Source organism: Calypte anna, chromosome 5A (assembly GCF_003957555.1).
Source record: "Calypte anna isolate BGI_N300 chromosome 5A, bCalAnn1_v1.p, whole genome shotgun sequence".
Lineage (NCBI taxonomy): Eukaryota > Metazoa > Chordata > Aves > Apodiformes > Trochilidae > Calypte > Calypte anna.
In genome coordinates, this window is record NC_044251.1 from 11,699,626 (window position 1) to 11,724,936 (window position 25,311).

At 34.0% G+C, this 25,311-nt stretch overlaps 1 protein-coding gene across 2 annotated transcripts in view; it reads right to left on the reverse strand.

The window, feature by feature from the left end:
- The window catches only part of RYR3 (ryanodine receptor 3), a 208,420-nt gene that overhangs the window by 22,949 nt on the left and 160,160 nt on the right, over nt 1-25,311 (reverse strand). The window contains exons 68-88 of one of the 2 annotated variants that reach the window (XM_030452245.1): nt 24,121-24,208; nt 23,921-24,013; nt 19,726-19,740; nt 16,671-16,841; nt 16,142-16,201; nt 15,118-15,249; nt 14,146-14,258; nt 10,370-10,466; nt 8,702-8,811; nt 7,837-7,888; nt 7,282-7,332; nt 6,913-7,012; nt 6,602-6,681; nt 6,269-6,345; nt 4,549-4,622; nt 4,290-4,307; nt 3,668-3,748; nt 3,172-3,260; nt 2,633-2,761; nt 1,291-1,395; nt 111-192 (exon numbers count right to left, since the gene is read on the reverse strand). In XM_030452245.1, coding sequence (XP_030308105.1) covers nt 111-192; nt 1,291-1,395; nt 2,633-2,761; nt 3,172-3,260; nt 3,668-3,748; nt 4,290-4,307; nt 4,549-4,622; nt 6,269-6,345; nt 6,602-6,681; nt 6,913-7,012; nt 7,282-7,332; nt 7,837-7,888; nt 8,702-8,811; nt 10,370-10,466; nt 14,146-14,258; nt 15,118-15,249; nt 16,142-16,201; nt 16,671-16,841; nt 19,726-19,740; nt 23,921-24,013; nt 24,121-24,208 — 1,817 coding nt within the window. The remainder of the gene's footprint in view (nt 1-110; nt 193-1,290; nt 1,396-2,632; nt 2,762-3,171; nt 3,261-3,667; nt 3,749-4,289; nt 4,308-4,548; nt 4,623-6,268; nt 6,346-6,601; nt 6,682-6,912; nt 7,013-7,281; nt 7,333-7,836; nt 7,889-8,701; nt 8,812-10,369; nt 10,467-14,145; nt 14,259-15,117; nt 15,250-16,141; nt 16,202-16,670; nt 16,842-19,725; nt 19,741-23,920; nt 24,014-24,120; nt 24,209-25,311) is intronic. The other variant, XM_030452246.1, reaches the window with a different exon arrangement.

A 25,311-nucleotide genomic window follows, 5' to 3' on the forward strand; every position in this document is an offset into this window, starting at 1 on the left:
TTTTCCTGGCATTGCATAAAGGCCATTAAAGAAAACAGTTTAGGAAGATTGACATAATGAATATAAGCTGCGATAGTCACATTTGATTATATAAAAAAAAAAGGTCCAACCTTCAAGCAGTGACAAGAGCATCACTACCATATCATTTAGCAGATCTAGCAGTTCTTTAAGCAATTCAATCTGAGCAGAATCCTGAAAAAAAATTAAGCACAAGGTTGTTTTTCTTTGTATTTATCTGGAAAACTACAATTGGAAAAAACAACAGCATGCAGGATGATCATCTAAATGTAGTTCATAATCTTCAGCAACATTTCATTGTCAGTTCATTATGATCACTATCGGAAGTCTGACACAACATGATGGTAACTTACTACAGCAGAGTTACTAATACCACAAAGATAAGCTTTAATAAAGCATTAAGAAGCACTAAACTGCAGATAAAGGACAGCAGAATCTCACAAAATGAGCTACTCCATAGATTTGGCAGCATTCATGTCGAAAAGAATCCATCTTTTCTCACTTCACAGGGAATACTTACAAGCATGATGCACTCAGTCAGAACTAGAACAGTTTTGTTGAACTACAGAACATGGATTTGTGACTAAGGACATAAAAACAGTTGATTATTCTAAAAGTTCTGATACTTTTCCGTTGTGTGGGAAGAAATATTATTTTTAAGTCAGAAGGTAGCTGAGAAACTGAGTAAGAGTGAGGAAAGCACTCTCTGCACTGTTGCATTCAGCAATGAGTGTGTGGGTACATGAAGCAAAAGTCCCAAAGGGCACTGAAGCCTGAAAGTATGAAGAGGGTTGGGACTCTACCACAACCTGCACAGTGAAATGTACACTGCCTATTGCCCTCCTGCTCAGTGCTTCTGATGAATTAGCTGGATAACCTGACTGTCATATTCCCTCCATGTTTGAATGTTTCTCAGCTTTTCTCTTGTCCTGCTTAGCTGGAGCACGGGAACCTGCTCCTCTCTGGCAAATCATCAGGTTTTGGCACCAGGGAGATAGGGACAAAATTACCATCTTCATTAACAGAAAGGTGTAATTGAGTTGGAAGCAGTGAAGATGATATTTGAAAAGGTGAGTGCCTAGTGATGATCAACACTGAAAGAAGTAATATGAAGATGCTAGGCCTGAGATCCAGTCTTGGACATCTACATTACAATAGGCCCACAGACAACCAATAAGTATCAACACATGAACTGCATTACAACTCTCAACATTGGCTTGACCATAATTTATAAGCACATGCAATGAACATTTACTTTACTACTGAAAATACCTGTGAAAGTTTCATCTGCATATTGGCAAAGACATGAAGAAAGCCAACAACTGCATCCCACAGCCTACTATGAGCCAGACTTTGTTGATTACCTATGCAGGGGCCCTAAAAAATAAGGAAAACGTTTTTAAACTGTATTAAAACAAAACAAATAAAAAAAATAAACCAATTTACTTTCCAAAGACTTCTCCCTGAAAAAATAAAAAAAGAAACTTCAGGCTCCCATGAAGCTGAATGGGAAATTTTTTCAAGATCTCTCTGGTACCTAATGCAAAAATACTAGATTGTATCATGTTAAATATGCAGTCGTTAACATTTTTTAACATTAACTTCAACAGATATCATCTATCTGGACATGAGCAAAGCATTCAACACTGCCCTGCATGACATTCTGGCCTCTAAGCTGGAACAATATGGATTTGATGGATGGGTCACTCATTGGATAAGTAACTGGCTGGATGGTCACACCCATCTTGTAATCAATGGCTCAGTGTCCAAATGGAGGCATGTGACAAGTGGTGTCCCTCAGAGGTGGGTACTGGGACCAGTGCTCTTTAACATCTTTGTGAGCGACATGGACAGTGGAATCCAATGAACCCTCAGAAATTTTGCTGTCGATACCAAAGTGTGTGGTGAAGTCAATACACTGGAGGGAAGGGAGGCCATCCAGAGGGACCTTGACAGGCTTGAGAGTACTGTGTCCAGTTCTGGAGCCTCAACGTAAGAAAGGCATAGAGCTTCTTGAGCATTTCCAGAGGAGAGCCACAAAAGTGCTTAGAGGACTGGTGCACCTCCCCTGTGAAGATGGGGTGAGGAACTTGGGGTTGTTCAACCTAGAGAAGAGGAGGCTTCAAGGTGATCTCATAGGGGCTTTCCAGTACCTGAAGGGGACCTACAAGAAACCTGGAGTATAGGCTTTATGCAAGGGTGTGTAGTGCAAGGACAAGGGGCAATGGTTTAAAACTTGAAAAGGGGAGGATTAGATACTAGGAGGAAATTCTTTACTGTACTGGTGGTTAGACACTGGAACAGTTTGCCCAAGCAGAGTTTTGGACGCTCCTTTCCTGGAAATGTCCAAGGCCCAGTTTGATGGGGCTTTGAGCCCAGTGGGAGGTGTTCCTGCCCACAGCAGGAGGGTTGGATCTAGATGATCTTCAAGGTCCCTTCCAACTCTAGCAATTCTATGACTCTGTAAATTTACACCAGGCCAGTAATTGCATGTAACTTTACAAAAATTAAGAAAAATAAAGCCAAAGTATTTACAAATTTATGGTAGAACATAATCAGGCTATGTAATCATAGAACTTTGTTGTTATTACCATGGGCAAAATATTTTGTTTACCTGGATATATTCTGTAAGGGAATTGAATATTTGTTTGGTGACAGCCAAAGCTTTAGAGAAGTTACGTTGTCCGGATTCATCAATGACATCCTTTCCTGAATAGTACCAATAGAAGTCACTGATTGATTCCTAAGAAAAAAACAATAATGTATTTTCTAATTTTGGATTCTGTATGTGTTATTTACTGCCTTCATTTGTATCACCAAAACTTGAATTTGAAATTCAAGTTTTTCAAGCATTTTTCAAGCATTTGAAATTCAGAATTTCTGTGTCAATTTCTTTCTCATTACGATAACTCTTGCATTTTTATCTGTGTTCCCTGTAAAAGTGAACAATGAAATAAATAGACAGAAATCTGGTTTCACATAGAATTCTGCAAAGTCATTTGTTTTAAAAAGAGATAAGAGATGAAATAAATGAAATCAGAATTATTTTAGATATTCCCAGAGGGGGGGTTTCACATATGATTCAGGTAAAATGTGTATTTATAAAAAACAAGGAAATGTTACACTCCATTTTCCTTTTTTTTTTTTCCTCACCTGAAGACGCAAGAGATAGTCAACTGTACTGATGATAATATTCACTGTTGTGGTGTTGCCCATTTGAGTACGCAGGTAATTTTGAAAATCTGAAATAAAAAGTGATTTGTGCTAAGTGTTTTATATGCTTATATAGAAATAAAAAGACAAGGTTATTTTCATGTTTTCAAGGAGACAATTCTCCATACTACAAAGAGAATACACTTTTTGGAAGTACCTTGTTGTTTAGATCACAGTAAGTACAACTTAAGAACTGTCATCAACATGACTTGTAAATATGTTAAAGCTTCTTAATGCTTGGCATAAAAACTGAAATTACATTAAAATTTAAACATTCAAATTGAACTCCACAAATCAAATTGATGGCATGCCAACTTCCCCTCAGAATACTAAATGAATTAGAGGAAAAATAACAACATTAGAATTGGTCCTACTCAACTCAGTTCAAGAACAAACTCATCATATATTTTCCCCAAAAGTCATTCGTTTCACCTACCATTGTTATGCCCTTCACAGAGCAGTTGCAAAAATCTAAATAAATCTCGAGTAAATTCATCATGCTGCAACACTTTTTCACCTTTAAAACATATAAATACAGTGATTATGTGAGAACTTTTATGATTAAATATGCAGAATGTATAATCTTACAGCAGCCTTTAAAATTTGAATTCTGATAAAAAACTGGTTTAAAAAACTGGTTTAAAAAAGGATTAAAGTAATTAAAAAGGAACAGACTGATAATAATGAAAAGAAAAACTAAGACAGAAAAAGCAAAGCCAAAACATTTAGCACTCCAATGCATCCATGGTTAGAAAATGAAAAAACAGCAACAAAAAGAATAATTAAAAAAGGAGGGATATATAGGATATAAAAAGAGAATATAAGAGGATATATATATCTAATATGTAAATAGTTAGTCAGAACAAAAATCATGCCTTAAATATGAATGACATTTCTTTAATAAGCATCAAACTGTTAATTCAAGCTGAACACACAACCTGCTGCAGACCACAAAGCTAAACCTAAGGATATCTGGGAAGATGCAATGAAAGATTTCTCTCTGTACTTGCAACACATTTTTGCAGCAATAATATTGAAAACAGTAAACCCAAACATACCACGCTCACGAACGATGACTGTGGATCAAAGAAAAATAACAAGAATACAGGATAAGAATATTGGAAGTTGCAATGTTTTTCTTAAAAATTATTGCTTAAGATTTTGTAAATATAAAGCATATTCAGAACTCAAAACCTGAAATTACTTATGGTAAGTTTACCAACAGAAACCTGAAGCCATAGTAATAAAAGTTCAAGACAAAGAAGGAAGCACAAATAATTTCTTAAACACTACTGGAATCAATTTCATTTTACTTACGAGTTCCTTCTTCAGTAACCATTCCCAGGCCTTCTGCTTTATTTTGTCTCTCAAACGCATTCAAGTCAAGAACACTTATATTGAAAATAAAACCAAAGAGGAAAAAGTGCTATGAGTACACGATGGAAAGTTATTTTCCTCTAGGAAATCTTTGGAGGCCTTCAACAACTATTCTCGACCCACTGTGACACTCATTGCCTCATATTTTATTTAATATGAATATTTAAAAAAAGAGCTTGTGATTAAAATAAAAGTCCAGTGTCCATCTCTGAAGTGATTCTCAGTTCAGGACTCCCCACTTACCCAGCTTTACTTCCAGTAATGTCATTCATGATTTCATGGATAAATGAAAAGTGGAAAAGGAACCTGAAAATTACTTTTTATATTGAGTTAAACCTGCCTGCCAAAAGGACACTACTGCAGTTATTTGTCAGTCACAGTATTTTCCCCTGTTATCACTATTATTTCTATTATATTATTACTGTATATATCAAGCATCTTTATGTTATTCAGAAGATGTATGAAAATCTCCAATTCCATATTTATAAGACTGTACATGGTCTTATAAATTAGAGATTCCATCAGAGATTCCATGTTTTCCAAGGTAAAACACACGGATATCAGAAGGTTCTTTTGCTGAACTGTCACAGCTAAGCATGTGGAATAGCAGATGATGATTTTCTCACCATTCAGTCAGAACATTTCCATTCAAACAGCCCAAATATAATTCCATCATCATCTATTTTTTCATTCAAACATCAATGCAGTCACATATTCTATCTAGCAACATAATTCTAACCAAAAGCATTCTTTTAAAGCATTCTTTTCATTCTTGTCAGTGTTCTAGTAATTTTTATCAAAATAATTTTTAATTGTTCTGAATAATACACACACACAATTGGTAATATTATCACTGCAGGTCCTCTTTGAAGAAGTCCTCATTAAATTGTTCTACATAAATGGAAAAATTACAACATAGATGCAATTAAATGAGGCTGCAGCTACTCAGAAATAATTTCTGCAATGCAGATCACCACCCCTTTCATGTTTTTTCCAGTCTTCATATAGCTTCTCCACTTCTAATTCCCAGCTTACTCCTTCAGAACCCTTCTGTTGCTTTCAAAGGATGAGAGAAGGAGGTTGTCTACTGTAGGAGTAACCAGAAACACCAACAATTTGCCACCTTCTTTATGACAGTCCTTTACCTTAACTAATTTGAACTTCTGGTTTATCATGGGAATGGACTGCTATAGTCCCACCAGCCATGGGTCACCCCTATCACCACGTAGCACCTGACACTTATGCAGAGGATTCAGGTGGAGCAACAGAGATGTAACTCGTCAGAGATGTGCAGAAACTGGAACTCTAATAAAGCTCCACTAGTCTGTCCCTCCTTCAGTGGTGGCTTTTATCCATCCCTAGAACCACTCAGACGAAAAAACCTGAGGGATCTGGAGCCAGTAAATAATCCATTACATTTTACTTTTCTGCCTCTCCAGACTAAATCTTCATGGGTATATACAGTCTGTGCTTTCTTTTCTCCTTTGGAAGAGTAGTCTAAAAGATCAACATAATATTCCTCTGATTCACAAAAATTACCCACAGGAGTTCTGGAATCTCTGCCTCATGTAATTTAAATCTGACAGATCCACCTGCACTCAGCAATAAGCCACCAACCTAAATAAAATTGAGGCCGTAATAATATGATTTATGCTTTTACCTGCAGGACTGCATCAAGCCAGAGAGACTTTGAAAAAATCCAGCATCCTTTTTCTCCTTCAGGTAGTCTAGCATTTTCTAGAGGGCATACAATTTGGGGGAAAAAAACTGTATTAAAGTTATATGAATTAAGAACTTCCTGAACTACCATTCAAAATGCAAATCACTGGCAAGCAATAATATGATTGTTATTGTACCAAAATACCCAATATTTCTTCCCCGTTTAGCTTAAAATTAAATGCACTAAAATAAAACCACAACAGAACACTTAAATTCACAAAATTACTTGCATCCTTTCTACAAGGAAGACTCACAGCAGTAAATGAAGAATTACCTGCTGAACTATGCTATTCCCACCATTTAGAATAGCAATGCCAAGCTTCAGTGTTTCAACCACCATGGGTCCTGTACGACCTGTCAAAAGAGGGGTACAGTCATTCAAAGTTGCAATTATGAACTATTCAATCAGAAAAGCCATCTGGAAATATTACCTTCTACAGTTAAACTGACTTTTATCTTGCCTCATTATATACTATATATAGGTGGTATATGACACACGTATCATAAGTATGATGACAATACACTATATATGTGTGCAGTCTTATGTATAATCATATATATTTGCAACATTGCCCAGAACATTACCTTTGCTTGCACTAATCATCTGAAGGACCATCTCAGCAGCTCCACGATCATGTAAACGAGCTTGCTGATAGAGAGTTCTCTGCTTTTCCATTTCTTTCTCCTGGTTTTATGAACAAAAATGAGAACAGAATACAGACTGGAACTGAGTCAGAAAGATAAGAAACCTGAAGTCGTTGAGGGCCATTTGCTTCCCTAATCCATGGGTTGTTTGATTCCAAAACTTCAGAATATACCATCTTTCTCTTCTATGATTAAATCTAATAAACCAGCTCAGTGCAGAACTATATTGTTCTTGCATTTATTCTAGTGGGTGTATTTAAAATTCTTGCATACTAGGTGATGAGAAAAAAGTGTGAGTTAAACTCTCACCTCAAATGTCTTTTCTTTTTCTTCTTCCTCTTCTTCTTCTTCCTGACAGCTCTTTTTTATGTTAGAAAGAGAAATCAGATTTTGCTTATTATGAAAACTTAGAGCCTATTTTTACTATAGTATTTCTACAAAAATGACCAAAGAAAAATTTTCAAGCAATAATAAAGGCATTAATAAGACTTAAAATCATCAATCCCTGTAATCATAAATATTTGTGCTTATCCACACTAAGATGATATTGCAACGTTGCCTAATTTGTGAGTACATCAGGGTATTTGTACAAGGATATACATCCTGTAACTGCAGGCTGTGTCTTTCTGTGTTATATCTCTATTTATATCCATAATATTAACCTTCACAGTTAAACTCTCCTCACATGTCAGCTGTAATCAATATGTTGGAAAACTTGATGATCCACCTATTTTGACAGACTTCAAATATTAACTCCAAAATAATTACCCATAAAGATGACTGACATGTTAAAACAGCTCATGAATTAATGATATATTATGTATTTATTATATATTATATGTTATATTGAAAAGATATATTTACCTTTGCCATCATTGCGGAATAGGCGATATATAAAGGATCATCTTCTAGTTTGCTATAAAGAGTAAAAATGGTTTAAATTATTTTGTGATGTAGTAATACAAAAGATGTCATACTCCCACTAATATTGAAATAACAGTTCCATTCAAGCATATTTTCTTAAACTAGATAAACATGTCTAGTTGAATACCACATCTAAAAGTGGTACTATAAGCATATTTCTTCTCTCAAACCAAGTCTCTGTAACTTTTAAATAAACAATTTAGAAGTATGTTTGGACATCCAGCTTAGTCACATTAGCAGGAGCAGAAAAAGTATTTTGAAGATGAAAGTTAGAATAAGTGTCAGATGGCAAGATTAAGTTATACAGAAAAAATACACGAAACACTGGAGTACTCTACTCATATAAAAATATGTATTATAAACAACTGTCTAAATTCAAAATAGGAACTGTCACTATTTGTGCTGGTCATCAATGAATCCTTTCCTGAAATACTGAATGAATAAATATGTAATGAATACCAACAAGAAGAACATACATCTTTTACTAGCAGAGACCAGGAGAGGATACTCTGAATGAAACAGCAGTTCCTGTAGACTTCATGTTTCTATGAGAGTTCATGTTGGTGATTTCTACATTTGGTATTTACCAAGCTTTTAAAATGTCAAAAATAGTCAATATTTGTCTCAATTTAAAGGTTATACCAAGTTTAAATAAATGAAGACTCTAAGGAACCTGAGAGGCAAAGAAGTATTCACCATGTACAATAATAACCAGCATTTGTGTTAAATCACTTCTGTAATGATTCTAGAAATTCAATTACTGTCTGCTTTTACTCAATGTGCTTTTCAACACAGCTCTTTTTACCTCCTCTCTGTGAGAGCACTGCGACTAAAATAGAGGATAATCTGATGAAGTGGATCAGGCTGTTTTTTCTCCGACTCTTCCTCTTCCTCTTCATCTTTTTTTGAAGATGTCTGTCTCAAGATTTATATCAAAAAATATAAATTAAGCTCCACAAGTAAGAAAAAAAATTTGTGTAATTAAGCTTAGGAAAGGATTTCAGTAATTTAACTATTGAATTTGTATTAACTTCTAGCATTAATCTTACTCAACATCTTGCAGCATAACCTGCAACATCATGTGCATGTATGCAGCAACATCATGCAACATCATCTGTGCATGGCTCAGAATAAGTGCTGTATCTGACTGTTATTATTTAACATTAGCATTAGAGTTTCCCATTTGCAAGATATTGAGAATGAGACAGTGAAAATCTTAGGGAAGCCTTATTCAGCACAAATTGTGTGTTTCCAGTGGACAAGAACCATAAGAAAATCCCCCCTCAATTATTTAGCTGGAGAATTATTGGTAAATGGAATTATTATTAATAATATCATCAGATACATCCCATTCCCACTACTGTTTGCTACAATATTTTCATAACCTTGTTTCAGCAAATGTAATGACTGCTCTGATTATCAATTTAAAACTTGTTTTGGCACTTTGAAATACAGCATAGCCAGCACTGCTGAAAAAGCAGTGTTCACCTTTATCTTACCTGTGTTATCACAGGGTCTGTAATTATTGTAGAATTATTGTAATTATAGTAGCAATTGTAATTACAGTACGTTCAGTGTATTTGTCTAGTAAATCTGAAAAAATTGTAACCACTGTTTTGATCAAGGGCCTCAGTCTTTCCTTAAGTAGGAAGACAGGGAACATACCATTTTCCTGAATATGAGAAGAGTAATTTAGCTGTATTTTTGAAAAATCATAAAACCTTCTATATCAGTGGGCCTTTCAAAAGCACAACCAGACAGCTTTGTCTAACACTCTTCATCTCCTGATGTGCTACACCAAGCTACATATCTATTATTTTTTATGGTGTTTAGATACTATGGAGATAGGCCCCTTGGAAGTATTTTATGCGAATTAACTACAGAGAGGGAAGAGAAAAAGCAGTAGGCTTTCTGCATCAATATCTACTTACAAAATGCTGAAATCTACCAATTGCTTTTATCAAGCATACACTAAATTTTTGCTGAATATGGCTGGATATATTTACTTCTCATTTTGATGTATCAACAGGAAAACAGCAAACTTAATTTGTATCAAAGCTGAAGATGCTAAAATTAAATATTATGTATCAACAAAAATTTTAAAAAGGATAAAAGGATCATTTGTGTCAAGCTTAAAAAAAAATAATATATAGGAACATAGGAATTACCATAATAAAAGAACAGTCTGACAGTTCTAATCTAATCTAATCCATTTCTTTTCCCAAGAATGAAAATCCCATAGTTCGTCTGAAAGCAAGGACCACCTTAATGCACTTCAGTGGGCATCACAGGACAAACGTCTTCTTGATCACAGAAGAAAATTACCTCATGCTCTGAAGCATAAGGATTATATATTTCATAATTTTAGGCATATGCATACAGTATACAAAAATTAAACATAGATTATAACAGATAGATAAAATATGCACTAAAATCGTCACTGAAAAATATGCCCAATTACGTCAGTACTTACAGCCAAGTGCTGAACTAGTTTCTCCTCAAATGAATATTCCTCTGTTTCTATCCAAAAGTTCTTATAGCCTTGGAGGAAGAGGTTAATAGAACGGTGCCTGGGGGGTTGTGAAAGTGAGATCAAGAGGGGTAAAGGAACATAGTATAACAGCTCAGGTGGTTAATGATTAGTAAGGATACACATTTGTACAATTCTGATCCTCTGATTGGTCAGTGAAACACAACTGACATTAGTGACAAATCTTCATGGACACCCTTACTGCTTTATTGTACCTTCCTTTTCGTTTTGAAGGCTTTGGGAGGGCTAGAATATATTATATGTGACATTCTACTGGAACCTTAATGCCAGTATTGGAAAAATACACACTTACAGACCAAGAATGAATGGGTGGGATTTACACCTACAAATACATTGAGACAGCAAAAGTTGTCCATCAACACCAAAAAAATCAAATGCTATTCAGCATATTATCTGCAGATAATCATTGCCTTCTTCCACAAAGAGAAACCTAGCTTCAGCTTCTCTCATTTCCAAATCAGGGCAGTACTAATGTGTAGTCAAAGGAGCTGAATTAGAAATACACAAAGCCTGCTCTAGAAAATAAAACAGTTTTAGGATATTCTTAGGCATATTAGTTCCTACTATACTGTATTAATTAATTTATATTAATACATAGTATTAACAATTCATATAACAATACTAAAATAAATATAATAATACTAAATGCCTAATAATACCACACATCATAATGGCCAAACAATTCCATCTTTACGTTATATTGGGGGGAAATTTAGTTTTGTGTTGCACTACACGAGGTTACAAAGGCTGTTGCACACATTCTTAAAATTTACTCTTATCCTGCACCACAAACAAAAGCTGGTTGTATACACTATAACTTAAACACCCTGTGCACATGAATTACTATTTTATAATGGAATAGCTATTAAGTCAACCTCCTTGGCTCTCCTGCATGTATTGCTGCCATTTTATTATCAAATTTCAAAAACTGACCAATCAGAATCCCTTCTGAAAATTGTACAAATTCATGTTTTATGATAATGTCAAATCATGGCTGGGAAGGAGTGAGTGTGTGCATAAGGAAGAGGCTCTCCACAAGTTACATTACCGTTAACTTGAGTACAAGCCTGTCATACTGAGTTTTTTCATGTACTTTTTCCAGCCAAACACGTTGAAAGGTGCTCAGGAAGAAATTGCTAATTTTGTGTCTGAAGAAAAGCATATAGGTTTTCATTGAAGAAAGGCACAATTCAATAAAGTAGTCAGAAAGAATGTATATGTAAACTGTGTATGAAAAATTGCCATGTACAACTTTGCTGTATCTATGTGCATATACAGATGACAGACAACAAGACAACTATTTTTACAAATTAATTTCCTTAAAACGTAAAACATAAATACATGCCAGAGAAAACATTTAACACATAAATCTCTTTTTCAAAGCCATGTACATTCATTGAACACAGAACATGAAGAATTAGTACTTTCTAACTTAACTGATGGCTTTTTTCCTTATAAAATAAATTTTAAAAAAATATAAAAAAATTGATACATATAAACATGTATTTTGAAGAAAATCAGATTAAAATATGAGATTAACACTGAATTATATTGAAAGCTACCTAAATCTTCTGAAAATTTTCAGAAGAAAGAGCTCATTATTCATTGAAGTTATTAATCCTTCCAAGGATAAATGGAAGGGCACTGCAATAATGTTTGCTTACTGCCCTTTAAGTTAATTAATTCTACTAGAAGATTTAGAGCTAACATTCTCAATAAAAAGCTTCAACTAAAATGAGGGACTATACAAATAAGGAGAGCTGCATTTAAAATTCTGGTTCAAAGGGATTTACATAACTCCTGGAATTAGTCATACCCCACTTGAAATAATCTGCCTAGAGTTCAAAGATGTCTTTACAACAGAGTCAATTTACGTGATGGAGATAGTTACAGGTGCACTATAGTGTAATAGCCTTATTGTCCTGGCAAAATACTATGATTATCTAGGAAAAAAATCTGCCTATAAGGAATGAATTTTAAAGCTTTTTCAGAACCTATGAATTCAGCAATATACTTAGAAGTCCCTGCTCATTTGCAGGGGGTTGGATTAGATGACCTCTAAAGGTCCCCTCCAACTCAAACTACTCTATGATTTTACAGTTCCAAGACCAAAGTGGTTTTTTCACTCTTACCTGCTTTGAAGGATAAAAACTGCCATAACTATTGGCTAAAATAGTTTTATGACAGTTCATTTTTAGAATCTACAAGATGAAATAATTGGACAGATTTGTCTCACATTAATATTTAAATCAGAAGTAAAGTTCACCCCAAAATCTACCAAAAGTTTTGAGAACAGACAGTCTCAATCTGCTTAAGACAGAAATGTTTTTAATGAAAATTCCAGGTAATATAAATGTTCTTCTTCTATGATTATTACTTTATTATTCCATATTCTCTTCAACAATGGAAATATGGATTCATTGCATATTTTGCCCCTTGGCAGGTGTACCATCAGCCTCAAAAATAATAAATAAAGGTGTTTTCTTAAAGGCAAATATAGTTTTTATCACTTGGGTGCTCATATATATTGCAAACATTTTAAGAATTTCTATGACCAAAATACAGTTGTAAAAAAAAAAATCTCAGAAGAAATTTTATACTTAAATGGGTGGTCATCACACAACTTCCTCTTCTTTTTCAAAACATAGCTCATGAAGATGAAGTCATTGATACTAACCAGTTTGTTCTTAAATTGGACCATTTCTTAAATTTCTCTGATTCTTTCAAGATTGCCTGGTGGTAGTGTGACAACTGAGAGAAGTTATTATAGCCTAGAACTATTTGTTTTTGTAAAGGAAGGAGAAATAACTGGCTTTTGATTTGTCTCGTGTAAAGCTAATATTTTTCCAACATGTTAGTGGCACAGCACCTTTAGCTGATATCAAGCATGTATATTGGCTTTAAAAGGCACTTGAAAGTGCAATGCAATTCTTCTGTCATACTTTGCAAACAATCTTAGGCAAAAATATTAAATGTGAAAGGTGGAAAAACGCATAGGTTAGAGGCAAACTTCATTATTAAACATGTGCTTAGGCTGTATCTGAATAGAAAGATTTGTTGAGAAGGAACAGGGTAAAAGGAAATTACCCCAGTGCCCCAAGGTCTCAATATTCTGTTTAAAGCAGCTGATGGATCCAGGCACATGATGCACATTATCTCAGACTCTATGGTATCTGCATTCAACTGGAGTAAGAAGCAGAGCAACACATAAGCTCAACATCATTCTGCACTGTCTGCTCCAATAGTCGCTTTAACACATACTACATTCTAATGTAGCAGCTGAAGATTGCCTCAGACAAGCTAAAAAGCATGAAGACTTCATGGAATAGGAGAGGAATAGCCACAAATAAGAATACAAACACAGGAGAAGAGTAAAAAGAGCAACTAGTCACAAGCAAAAAAAGGGACAGAAAGAGCAACGTCTAACAATTTTCACAACAAGGAGTTGTTCAGAGTAACAGCTGACAAAACTGAAGCATTTTGGTTTTGAAGTAGTGTAAATCATATGGTCTTTTCTCCATCTGGCTATTTGTCCTGCTACAATTTTGCTATGGTGAGGAATTAGCTGCTAACTAACCAACTCTTTTGTCTCAAACAAAATGACTAGGCTTGATAGGCAACAAACTTGTAGGTACCCACACAATCAATATTTGCACTCAGAAACGTAAACAGAAGTTACTAAAAAGAAAAACCTTTACCTGGGCAGGTTGTATAATGGTGCCATCCTGAAACATGCAACAACAGCCCTTTTGCGTTGCTTTGACAGCAGCTTGTGCCAAACAGCTTTCTTTGATCTCAGCGGCTGCTCAACCTATGGGAAAATACCTTTCTAGAACATACAAGGGAAACTCTTCAACTTTTATTCAAAATTTACTTTTTAGCTAGTGGTGGATGTAGTTAACAAATTAGAAAATGTAACAAAAGCTTCCTGTCTGTGAAAAAAAAGTCTGAAAAAAATGTCTGAAAAAACTGAAAAAAAAACCTGGGGGCCTTATATATAGTACCTCTCCATTTATACAGAAAAGCTCAGGGTGCCAGAGTATCTCACATGTGGGACTCCTTAGCAAAATATTCCAAATGGTGATTTTGTGTGCTTTTAACTACATATATTCAATGGTTCATGTGAACAACTTTCTGTGCTGTATCACTTTTGAAGGAAATAGATTAACTTTCTGTGGGTACAGTACAAATCATAGTCATAAACTATTATGGGTTGGAAGGGACCTCTAGAGATCAATAAAAATGCATTTTTGTATTTAAATTGTGCAGTTTGAATGAACAGACAACTGATTCAAAGTTGATACAGCATCCTCAGGTGCAGAAATAGGAGTTGGTCTATAAGCAGGATATTAAAAAAAGTGTGAACATGTAAATTTTTCTTCCTAAAATTACAGTGTTCATCTACTGAATGGTCATGATTTGTATTCTGTACTTCTTATGACTGTACATGAAATTTTGCAGAGGCAAATACATTCTGAATTTTCCCTGAACCTAAACTGGGACACCTCAATAGATTACACTTTGCATATATATAAATCAGCATGCATGCTGCACAATAATTTTTAGCTGGAATTTTGAAGAATGATGCTCACTAAAGTCAAAACAACCTCCACAAGTAAAAGAACTCATGCTACTTCAAAAAAAACAAGGTACAGATATTTCAGTTTTACCTGTTCCAGATGATACAGAGCAGCTGAAATCCTCTGCACACGTTCCACATTTCTCTCCGGGTCAGTAGGTTCATCACTCTTCAAAATGTCTTTGTAGAGATTTAACTGCCATTTCACAGCTGGATCATCAGACTGAAACCCAACATATTTCATATGTAAGCTGCTGAATGAAGATGCTGATTTTGGCTACTGCCACTACTACTCTCATTGTAAAATAAAGAGCATCATAGGTACTAACACTGCATCTGTCCTCTTTTATTCAAAATTAACATCTGCTAGCTGCTTAGACAAATGGCATTAGATTCTGTACAGTGTTGGATAATTGAACTGATTTCTAAGCAAGGTTCTGTATTTTTATTTCATGAAACCAAATGAAGGGCTCTGAGACTTATGTATTTCATTTATCTGCATTAAGAATAAGAAGGCACATTTAGAGTATTGTTTGTTTGGGTTTTTTACTTTTTACAAGACAGAAATAGAAAAAAAATCATTATAATTACTTAGTGTGTCCAATTTAAATTTATCTAAGAGCAAATTTATAGCAACCATACTGTCATCTCCTATGACAAATAAATTAGTTACTTTTCTATTCAAAGACTATAAGCAATGCTCTAAATTATTTATGATTTACAGAACTGAGAGGACACCATTTTGGTATCATCTTTGCCAGTGTATTCAGTATATGAATAGGGGGAACATAAATGTGCTTGTACAACTTTACTGTAGCAAGCTTTTCTTATTTGACCAAAGTGACTTTAGAATGCATGTATTCTTAGAAATACTATCAACCAATCATGCAAATTAAGTCCAAGAACAGAATTGCAAATACTAGTTTTAATTTTAATTTCTTCTTGGACTCAGTTGATTCTAAGTAATTGTAACTTTAAACTACTAGTATCTCAGTTCTTTAAAGTTGTCCCATTAGATAGGACTTTTATCTTCTTTTTTGGCTTTTATATATCATGGTAAGCAAAGCAATTGTGACTTCTCTGCTTCAAAATACACACCAGAACACACATATTACCTTTTCCTGCAAATGTAAGTTGTTACGCAAATGTTCTTTGACTTCATCATCAGTGTCCCTCTGCAGAAAGGTAGAAGTATTTTTCAGTTTAGATTATGATTCATTTCATAAGAACATGTACAGTATAGAATGATTTCTATTTTAATATTGAAACCTTCTATCTTTTGTTTTCAGTGTATGTTAGTTACCAGAAGGGCATGGGACAAAGGCTTTCTTTTTAATTTTTACCACAAAACAAGGATTAAAACTTGAAGAGAATTAAAATTTACCAATTGCATTGGAGTATTTTGTCCAAATGAATATGTGTATGTAAAAATGTACATTGTATACAAATGGAAAATGACATGGAAATTCTGGTATGTGTAGATACACACGATTTTTGCTTGTGAAAGCACACAATATAGCTATAAAACCTTACAATAGCTTGCTCGATTCTTTATACAGACTGTTTAGATATCTATGCCTCAAAGTCCAATTTATGAAGTTTTGGTTTTTTTGTACTAAAAACTATTACAAAGTATACACTTACATGACTGTATCTAGTCTTAGCCAAAGAGATGAGCTCTTGATCTCCAGGAGTACACATATTCAAACCAATAGGAAGCATCTTTTTAAGTGCAGCTACAATCAAAGATGTTTGTATGGAGTACAAATCCCCCCTACGCTTTAATTTCTTTCTCTCTTGATCTTGTCCTCCAGACTACAATTAAAAAAATAGAAAAGTCAATTAATGTATTTTTCTGATCACACACTTTTCTAACAAGCTCTTCCCCTAATGGTCCAAGGAAACAATGTTCCAGATGTAGTAAAGTTAATTAAAAAATAATTGGGTAATGCAAAGGAATACTTTTGTTGTGTGCCAATGGTAGAACTGCAATAACAGTAATATTTTAATAGCAGAAACATCTTTGTGTGAATTCATACACATGAATCTAACTAAATTTACTGGATCTTACCTCTGAAATCAGAAAGAAACCTAAAATTAAATGTTGAGTCAGTCTCAGGGGACAGTATTAACTTTCAGTGTTACAGAGACAAATTCATTACAGTTTTGTCAGAAATTTACAGAGAGATCATTATCCAGAGTCTAAATAAATTAATATTGTCTGGTTTGTCTCAGCTGAAAGATACCAGTATCTAAATGGCTTTGATTCAACACAATAAAGAGCCAATGAATTAGGGCCTCTGGGGTAAGCTTTGGCTAACATATAAATCTGGGATGAAAAATTAAGTCTTTTGTAGATTTGGAGGTCATGATTAATAGGAAAAGGAAAACAAGAAAGACATAGAAATCAACAACACAACAGAGTAACATCAGCCCCATCTTCTTAGACACTGTGCAGACACTGTACAACAATATTTCAGACACACCTTTTTGTTGGAGACAGTGTACCAAAATCTTTAGAACAGACCCATATACTTAATGAACAACAACAACATAAAACAGCCTTAGTTCTGAATTCTGTACCTAGAATAAACTCCTACTATACTCAAAGGGAGTTTTTACTAAGAAAAGATTTCAGGACTAGGCCTTCAGGTTTATACAACACTACGAAATAGCAAATGCTTGCATTTAACCTTCCACATCCTTTTCCCTCTGTCAATAAAGGTTTACTGACTACTGTCATTGTTACACAGAGGAATCCATTGCAATTCATTATTTCCCAGTTATTACCACACTATTATCACAGTAATCACTGGAAGGAAGGGCAGCCATACATATTCTACTCAATGGTAAATTTTGGCAAATTCTGTCTTCTAGATGGTGAATCTCTGTGTATGTAACTGGTGATGAACATTTTGCAGGTCAGAGGGAACAAACAATGGATGTGGCTTCCTTTCTTAAGGAACTAACAATTGCAAGAGAGTACTTTGCCTCAAAGCTTTGCTTTTGGAAGTGCCTTAGAAATAGCAATGAGGTAATGGCTATAATAATGACATTATTTGTAATCTACAATGACAGAAGACAAACGAACCCCACAATGTATCACTGTGTTCCAGTGGCGTCACTATGCATTTTAAATAAGGAATAACAAAAATATATATTATTTATATATATCTCAAGAAAAAAAAGGAAACAAAGAGGAGATACTGCTTTTCTGCATCTTTATGTTTGAGGATATTTTATGCATCCAATTTTCTTTATTTTCATTTGAGAATAGCAACTAGGTATGAACAATACTGGTGATCTTTAAAATCTGAACATTTTCAAAATGTGTAAAGAAGATTCATTCTGTCTTTGCCGTCAAATTCTGCTGCCTGTGAATTCTCACCTTCTGCTGTAAGTAGAGTCACAGACAGAAACATAAGTGACAATAACAATGTCTTACAGTTCCAATATGCACCTATATGAGAAAGCTCAATGCCTTAGTTTCACCTGCAGAGAGCATTAAACTGACCAAATAATTAACTGTGCTAAAATAACCTTAATAAGAAGAATGATACAATTTAGTTTCCTAATGGCACATAAGCTTGCTTGAGGATTTAAACATACAAGTGGATGTTTATTAAAAAAAATACGTACAGGAAAATAATTACAGGCTCTCCAGTGGATTCACAGCATTTAAACAAACAGCCAAAAAAAAGGAAGAATTTATTGAGATTTAAAAAAAAGTCAGCCAAAATTAATTAATATGATAGAATTAACGTTTTTAGTATTTCCAACCCTCCTTTATCCTTCAGTTCTCCAAGATTATCACAACCAAACTCATAAAATTCTGCTGTGTACACCTAGGGAAGTTTGACAAAGCATGAAATCAGGTCGAATACTTTAACACAACTGCTGACATTTACATTTACGCCTCCAATTTTATTGATTAAAAACTTCACAGCATCATGTGTGTGTCTCAGAACACAGGGTGAAGAGAAAAATAAGAGGGTTTTATGCACCATTTTGCTTCACCAATGAAGAACACTTCATGTGCTGAAAAGTACCAATCTGTACTAGAAATTCATAACGAAAAAAAATAATTTGAATGGTGCAAAGGAAGGTGAACTATGGTTCACAGAGGCAAAAAAACTTTGAACACCTTAAATACAGAAAACAAGGATTATTCAAAAGCTTTGACACGCCTCACATATTAACTAAAGATCATTTTAATTCTGGGAGAAAAGGTAGGATTTGAACTTTAGGTCTTATATAAACTTCTTGGATCTAATACAATCTTATATTCAGTTACAGACAGCGTATGGATTAAAGGACATTTCTCCCATGTTTTTCTTGGATATATAAACCAAATACATGTTTCTGATGACTCTACCTTGGCATTGCTTTACAATGCCTGCTTCAATATATTAGTGAAAAAATTCACATTGCAGAAAGACAACAGAGGCAGAATGTATATTTAAAATAATTACAAAAGGTAACTTTACTACATTTTTACATTAAACAACAGGTGGGAGTGCCAAAGGGAATTTTAACTTCTCTGGTCAATTACTGCCACTTTAAATCAGAGAAAATTTATCAGAGGTGGAACCTGGACCTCCACTGTGTGACGCCACTGCTATGATCAATGGAAAGAATGCTCAGAGCCTGATCATCTCTTAATCTAAAACAAAGACACATCATGCACTTTGACCTGTACCTTTACTTGCATGGCCTGTATGAAAGAAAAATAAAGGGGAAAAAAAATGTAAGTAAAAGCGATGAAAAGATGATAATGTTACAAGTTAGTAACAAACTTATTCAGCTTTACCAGGACAACTAAAGTATTATAAATTTGTATCTAAAATATTAGACTGTAAGGGTATAACCAAATGAGATCTTAGTGAAGTATTTGTGTAAAAATTAATTGTTAGTACATGACTGAACTTTGAATTTGTCTCTATTCAGCACTACAATTAACATTTTCACCAAAGTTTCACCAAAATAGTTGATTGAGAAAAAAATGTGTTTAGAAATGGAACTCACAGTCACTGGGGAGATGCAGCATTTAGTTTAAAATCATTGAATAGCTCATTCCTGTTTTGAAACTAGCCTGAGAGAAATGCTTATATACATAAGCAATACCCACTTTAAGATCAACTGTAAATCTCATACATACAGAGGTTTTTTCCTGCTTATTATGTTAATGCCATAAATGCACTTAAAAAAATGTGTTCAATAGTCAACACTATATTGCCATTGAGTGAGGCAATCTAGAGAAGACAATAACAAAACCAGGTAGTTACGGTAAAATGTCAACAAAAAACCCAACTCTTCTCAAATGAGTCCTTGACCAGGCATGGGAAAATCCATTAGAAAACCCTTGGTTAAAATTAAAACAGAAAAAATCTCAATGCAAATAAATCCCTTTCTGTAATAGATCTAGCAGTAATTTGTTTTCTTGGGATAATTGAGTTAGCCTCAAAATGTTAATGTCACAGGATGTTAATTATATCTCATTTATTAGAGATTACCATAAAAGTAATTCACTCATGATTTACCAAAATATATCTAAAGGAAACGTATTCTATGCAATAGACTCAAAGACTTAAAATTCTTGCAGAAAATAGTAACCTGAAATCCTCTAATTCCATATTACAAACGGGCATAAACCACAATGGTTTTTCACAACTAAAACTTGTAGTAGTTCTGTCTATATGTTTTTTGAAAATACATTCAAAAAACTGAGGGCTAGTCAAATAAAACTTCAGTAGGACATACAAATGTTTATCAACTGAGGTTAAATATCCAGCCACACATTAATCAAGGTTCCAAAACTGTCACAGAAAAACTGCCCACACATGTATTACACATTTATTGTGTATATGTGAATGTATACGTTTAGTCTTTTATAACAGCTAGCTGGAAAATACAATAGGACATAATATCTTAATCAAAATGTTGTTTTATTAACAAACCTATAAAAAGCTAAAACCCAACAGATTAGTGGAGTTGAAGGTGTTCATATTCTCCATTTTCAACACTTCTATCACAAATCTGTTATTTCAATGCAATCTAAGTTACCAGTCTCTCTCAGACTGAAAGTTCTCTAACTTACCATTCCCCTCCAAGCAATCTGCTGCCATTTTTTTAGAAAAGAAAAATTTAAAAGCTTGCTCAGCTGTTAATACATTTAAGAATATATTAACAAAGTTAATATTGTATTGCCAAAATGCAATGGGTACTCAATGAATCAGTTGTAATGATGAATAATTCGTTTCCACTACTGCTAGCTACTTTTAAATAATGTAATCCTAACCCTTCATCCTCTGCATATGTATTTCTTGCATGTGGAATGTAAGGATATAGAACCTTCCATACTTGATATGTCACACCTTACATACTAGTACTATCACAGTATCTTGTATCTCAGGAAAAATACTGTCTGTTGTAAGACAGCCAGTTTCTTAAAGAAGCCTGAGATCATCATGAGACCTTAATCTTTTAAGATACCCCACACTGGTTTGTCTTGGTCCACCTGTTAACAATGTTTCATATTCACAGTTATCACACAGAATCACAGAAAGTTAGAGGTTGGAAGGAACCTTGAGAGATCATGAACTCCAACCCCACTGCCAGGGCAGGTTCACCTGAAGTCACACAGGAACACGTCCAGAGGAGACTCCACAACCTCACTGAGCAGTCCGTTCCAGTGTTCTGTCACTCTCACAGTAAAAAATCTTTTTCTTACACATATGTGGAACGTCCTATGGCTCAGCTTGTACCTGTTACCCCTACTTATCTATACATTCTCATGTTTGATAAATACTGGATATAATTGTTTCCACTAAAAACAATGTCCGTAAAGAGGAACTGGTGATAAAGAAGAAAGTGCTAGTTATTCTGTTTGCATACTACTTCCTGAGCTGAAAGTTTATATTAAAGCAAGAAATTATAAAAATAATGTTCCCTATGTATAAATAAGAATAAAATGTTTTAAGAAACCCTGAATTCAATTCCTTAGAGAACTTATGTTAAACTATGCAGTTTTCACAAAAATATTTAAATCTAAATTATGCTTTAGTCAATGATCTAGCTTTAGAGCTCTTATATGTTATGAAATGTTATGTATTAACTGCTTAGAAACCATATATAGAAACGAACAAAACACTTCTAAAAGATGCCTCATGTATCATATGGTACTGAAGTAATCTTGAAACAACATCTTAGATATTTGTTTCAAGATCAACGATCACACCTACAGCTATGGTACCATATTAATAAAATATTCAGTTATCAACACTACAATCTATGACTTCTTCCTATATTAGCAATAACGATGCACAGTGGCCTTCAATCCTATGATTTACCATTAATATGCTAATAAATGTTATATATAAAAAAGATTTTATATGCATATAAAAAGTTTTAAATCTTCCTGTACTGCATATCCATATGAAGAAAACAACATCTACATATGCATCTACATCCCTATTATGTATACATATATTTATACAAGTATTTATACATAATACATTTGTATATTCAAATATATACCACAGGCATTTGAAAATGTAATCTCAAAATGTAGGTCTTTCAAATTTTGGTCATACTAACTCTGTACATCATATTATCCTATTAGCAATCCAATTGATAATAGGGTAATCACTTATATAATCACAAGTATAATCACTTGATTGTAATATATCACATCTTTTTTTTAAAAGCACACCTAATTCTTGGCTTCTCAGGTCAATTTTAATGTATAAATGTTGAAGCATGCACAGTAAATGTATAGCTAGTAGTTGTCATATGATAAAAGTACAGAGACACATGCTGGACTTTGCTCTTGTGCAGTTGGTCATCAAATAGCCTGGACTATGCCCTCTGCTTATCTTGAAAACAAGCAAATCCATTAACATTTTCCTTCTAGCAAATAAGAAATTCTCTATATAGGCTGAATTGCTGTTCAGTCTTAGACATGAAATAATGTTGAGCTGAAAAACTGTTATTTTTGCTTGCAAACTCTCCAGTATCAGGATTTGTCTTAATTAAGTTTCAGAGATTAAAAAAGATATTAGAAATGAAGCAAACATTTTTTAAAGAGATTTAACAAATGTAATGGTACCTTTTATCTGACCCAAGATACAAGCATATGCGGTGAAATACAAACCAATAAACCTCACCACTTTTCAGGAACACTTTCAAAATAGTATTACCCATGACAAATTATAAATACAAGAAAAATGAAGGATTCTTTGTACGAGCACTTGGAACTGGAGTTTGGTTTGGTTTAGCTAAGAAAGGTAAGCTTCCTCAGCTAATGTCCAAGCAGCATTTTTTACCTTGAAAACTTTCATTTTCTATTATATAGGTAACAACTGTACTTGCCAGTCATCAGTGTCAGCATCTTATACTGAAAATGAGCAACAACAAAATGAATGTGGTCATTAATAAAAAACAAGAAAAAAAATGCACACAGGGTATACTATATGTAGGAATAAAAAGATATAAGCAAAGACAGCATTCCTCCAAAGATGACAGAACAATACTGATTGAAGTTCACAAGAAAAATATCAGGCAACCAGTGTTTCTTCACTTGCTTTTATAAAACAGTCTATTTGTTTTTCCTGAAAGACCAACAATCCATATTGCAAAACATATTATTTTATACATGTATCTTTCAAATCAAGACCTTCATTTTAATTTTGTGTCTTTGACTACTCAGCAGACATTAAGTAACTCTCAGGTACATAGCCTGTATTTTGCATGGTAGTTGTCACAACTATCATTAAAGAAAAATTTTTTTCCCTCTACCCAGCAGCTGGCATCTGAGTAGGCTTTCAGAGCCTTTTAAAAAACATATTGAACACATGCTGAAGATTTAACTAATTCACAATTTTTTATTAACTTACTTTGGACATCTTGCTTTTGGTGTCTCCTGTTAAAAATGCCAAATTGTTGATTTCATTCTGAATCACAAAATTTTGTTCCTCTCTTTTGAAATTCTAGAGATAAAAAAAAATCAGCAGAAATTTAAATTAATCTGCATATACCACTTTTATATGTAAAGACAGAATGAAATGGAAAAAAAAAAGTATACATCTTATCTTACATGTGACTTACACCACAGGATAAAAACTTCAGCTACCATTCGAAAGAGTTCATCAGAATCTGCATCTGGTTTCTTTAGCCAATTGGCTCTAATAACAAAAGGAACAGAAGTTTAAAATAAGACAACTGAATATTAAAATCTCTGTGAAACAGATCAGATTATATTCATACAGGTAATTTTGGAAAGGAATGATAATCTGTTCAATTTTCCATGACCATGGTTAGACAAGCTGTTTTTGTGGCAAATTAATGTGTCTCCAACATAACTCCTAATTCTTGACTACTTATTTCTGCTTGCTCTTTCTCCCGATGATGATGACACGTTTTAGTGTTTATTCTGTGACCCAAACCAGACCAGAGAAGAAGCCTGAATGACAAGCAAAAGTCTTGCTCTCAGTATTTCTCTATTTTTAGTTTTCTCCCTCGAATCAAAACCGTGTGTTAATTCAAGAGAGAACACTATAATGAGGAGAGGAGGAAAAGTACAGGGAAAAAAAAAAGAATGAGTGGGTAGAGCTGTAAGGACTGACTGCTTCAATCATTGGTTTATTTTTGTAATCCAGGAACTAATTAAACTGCACTGTGTGTCTGTCTGCTCAAAAAACTTGGGCAAATAAACTAACAGATGCAGCACTCTCAAATGTCTCTAAATTAAAATGCATTGATTCAAGCATAGATAAAGTGGACATCTGACAGCAGATATGGAGGGTATCATCGTGCTTATGATAATAATAACTCATGCTCATTAAGTCTGTCTTTCTAGTTGGGTTTCTCCACAGCCCAATTAAATGTGGCTTTTATTAAACTTGTGTTTCCTTGCCAGCAAGGTCTGATATAGTAAAGCCTTGCATTCATCTAGAAAACACAAATAATTCTCTGTGTAAATTTGTTCACAGCATAAATGATCATGCATGCAATGGAAATGCTCCTAACCAACCCAATATCTACTCATACCTCAAAAACCATAAGTGAACAATGAAAGTGTACAGAACAATGTCATTAAGGATGGGATTAAAATACTGTAGATACTGAGGTACTATAGATACTTCAGATATTCAGATATACTTCAGATAGATCTTGGGGGAAAGAGAAAGCATAGACACAAAATAATCCTTCAGTAAACCACTTGAGCAGGAAAAGCTTCTGGTAATTCTTAAGGAAATGTTGCCCACATATTTTTTATGTCATTTGC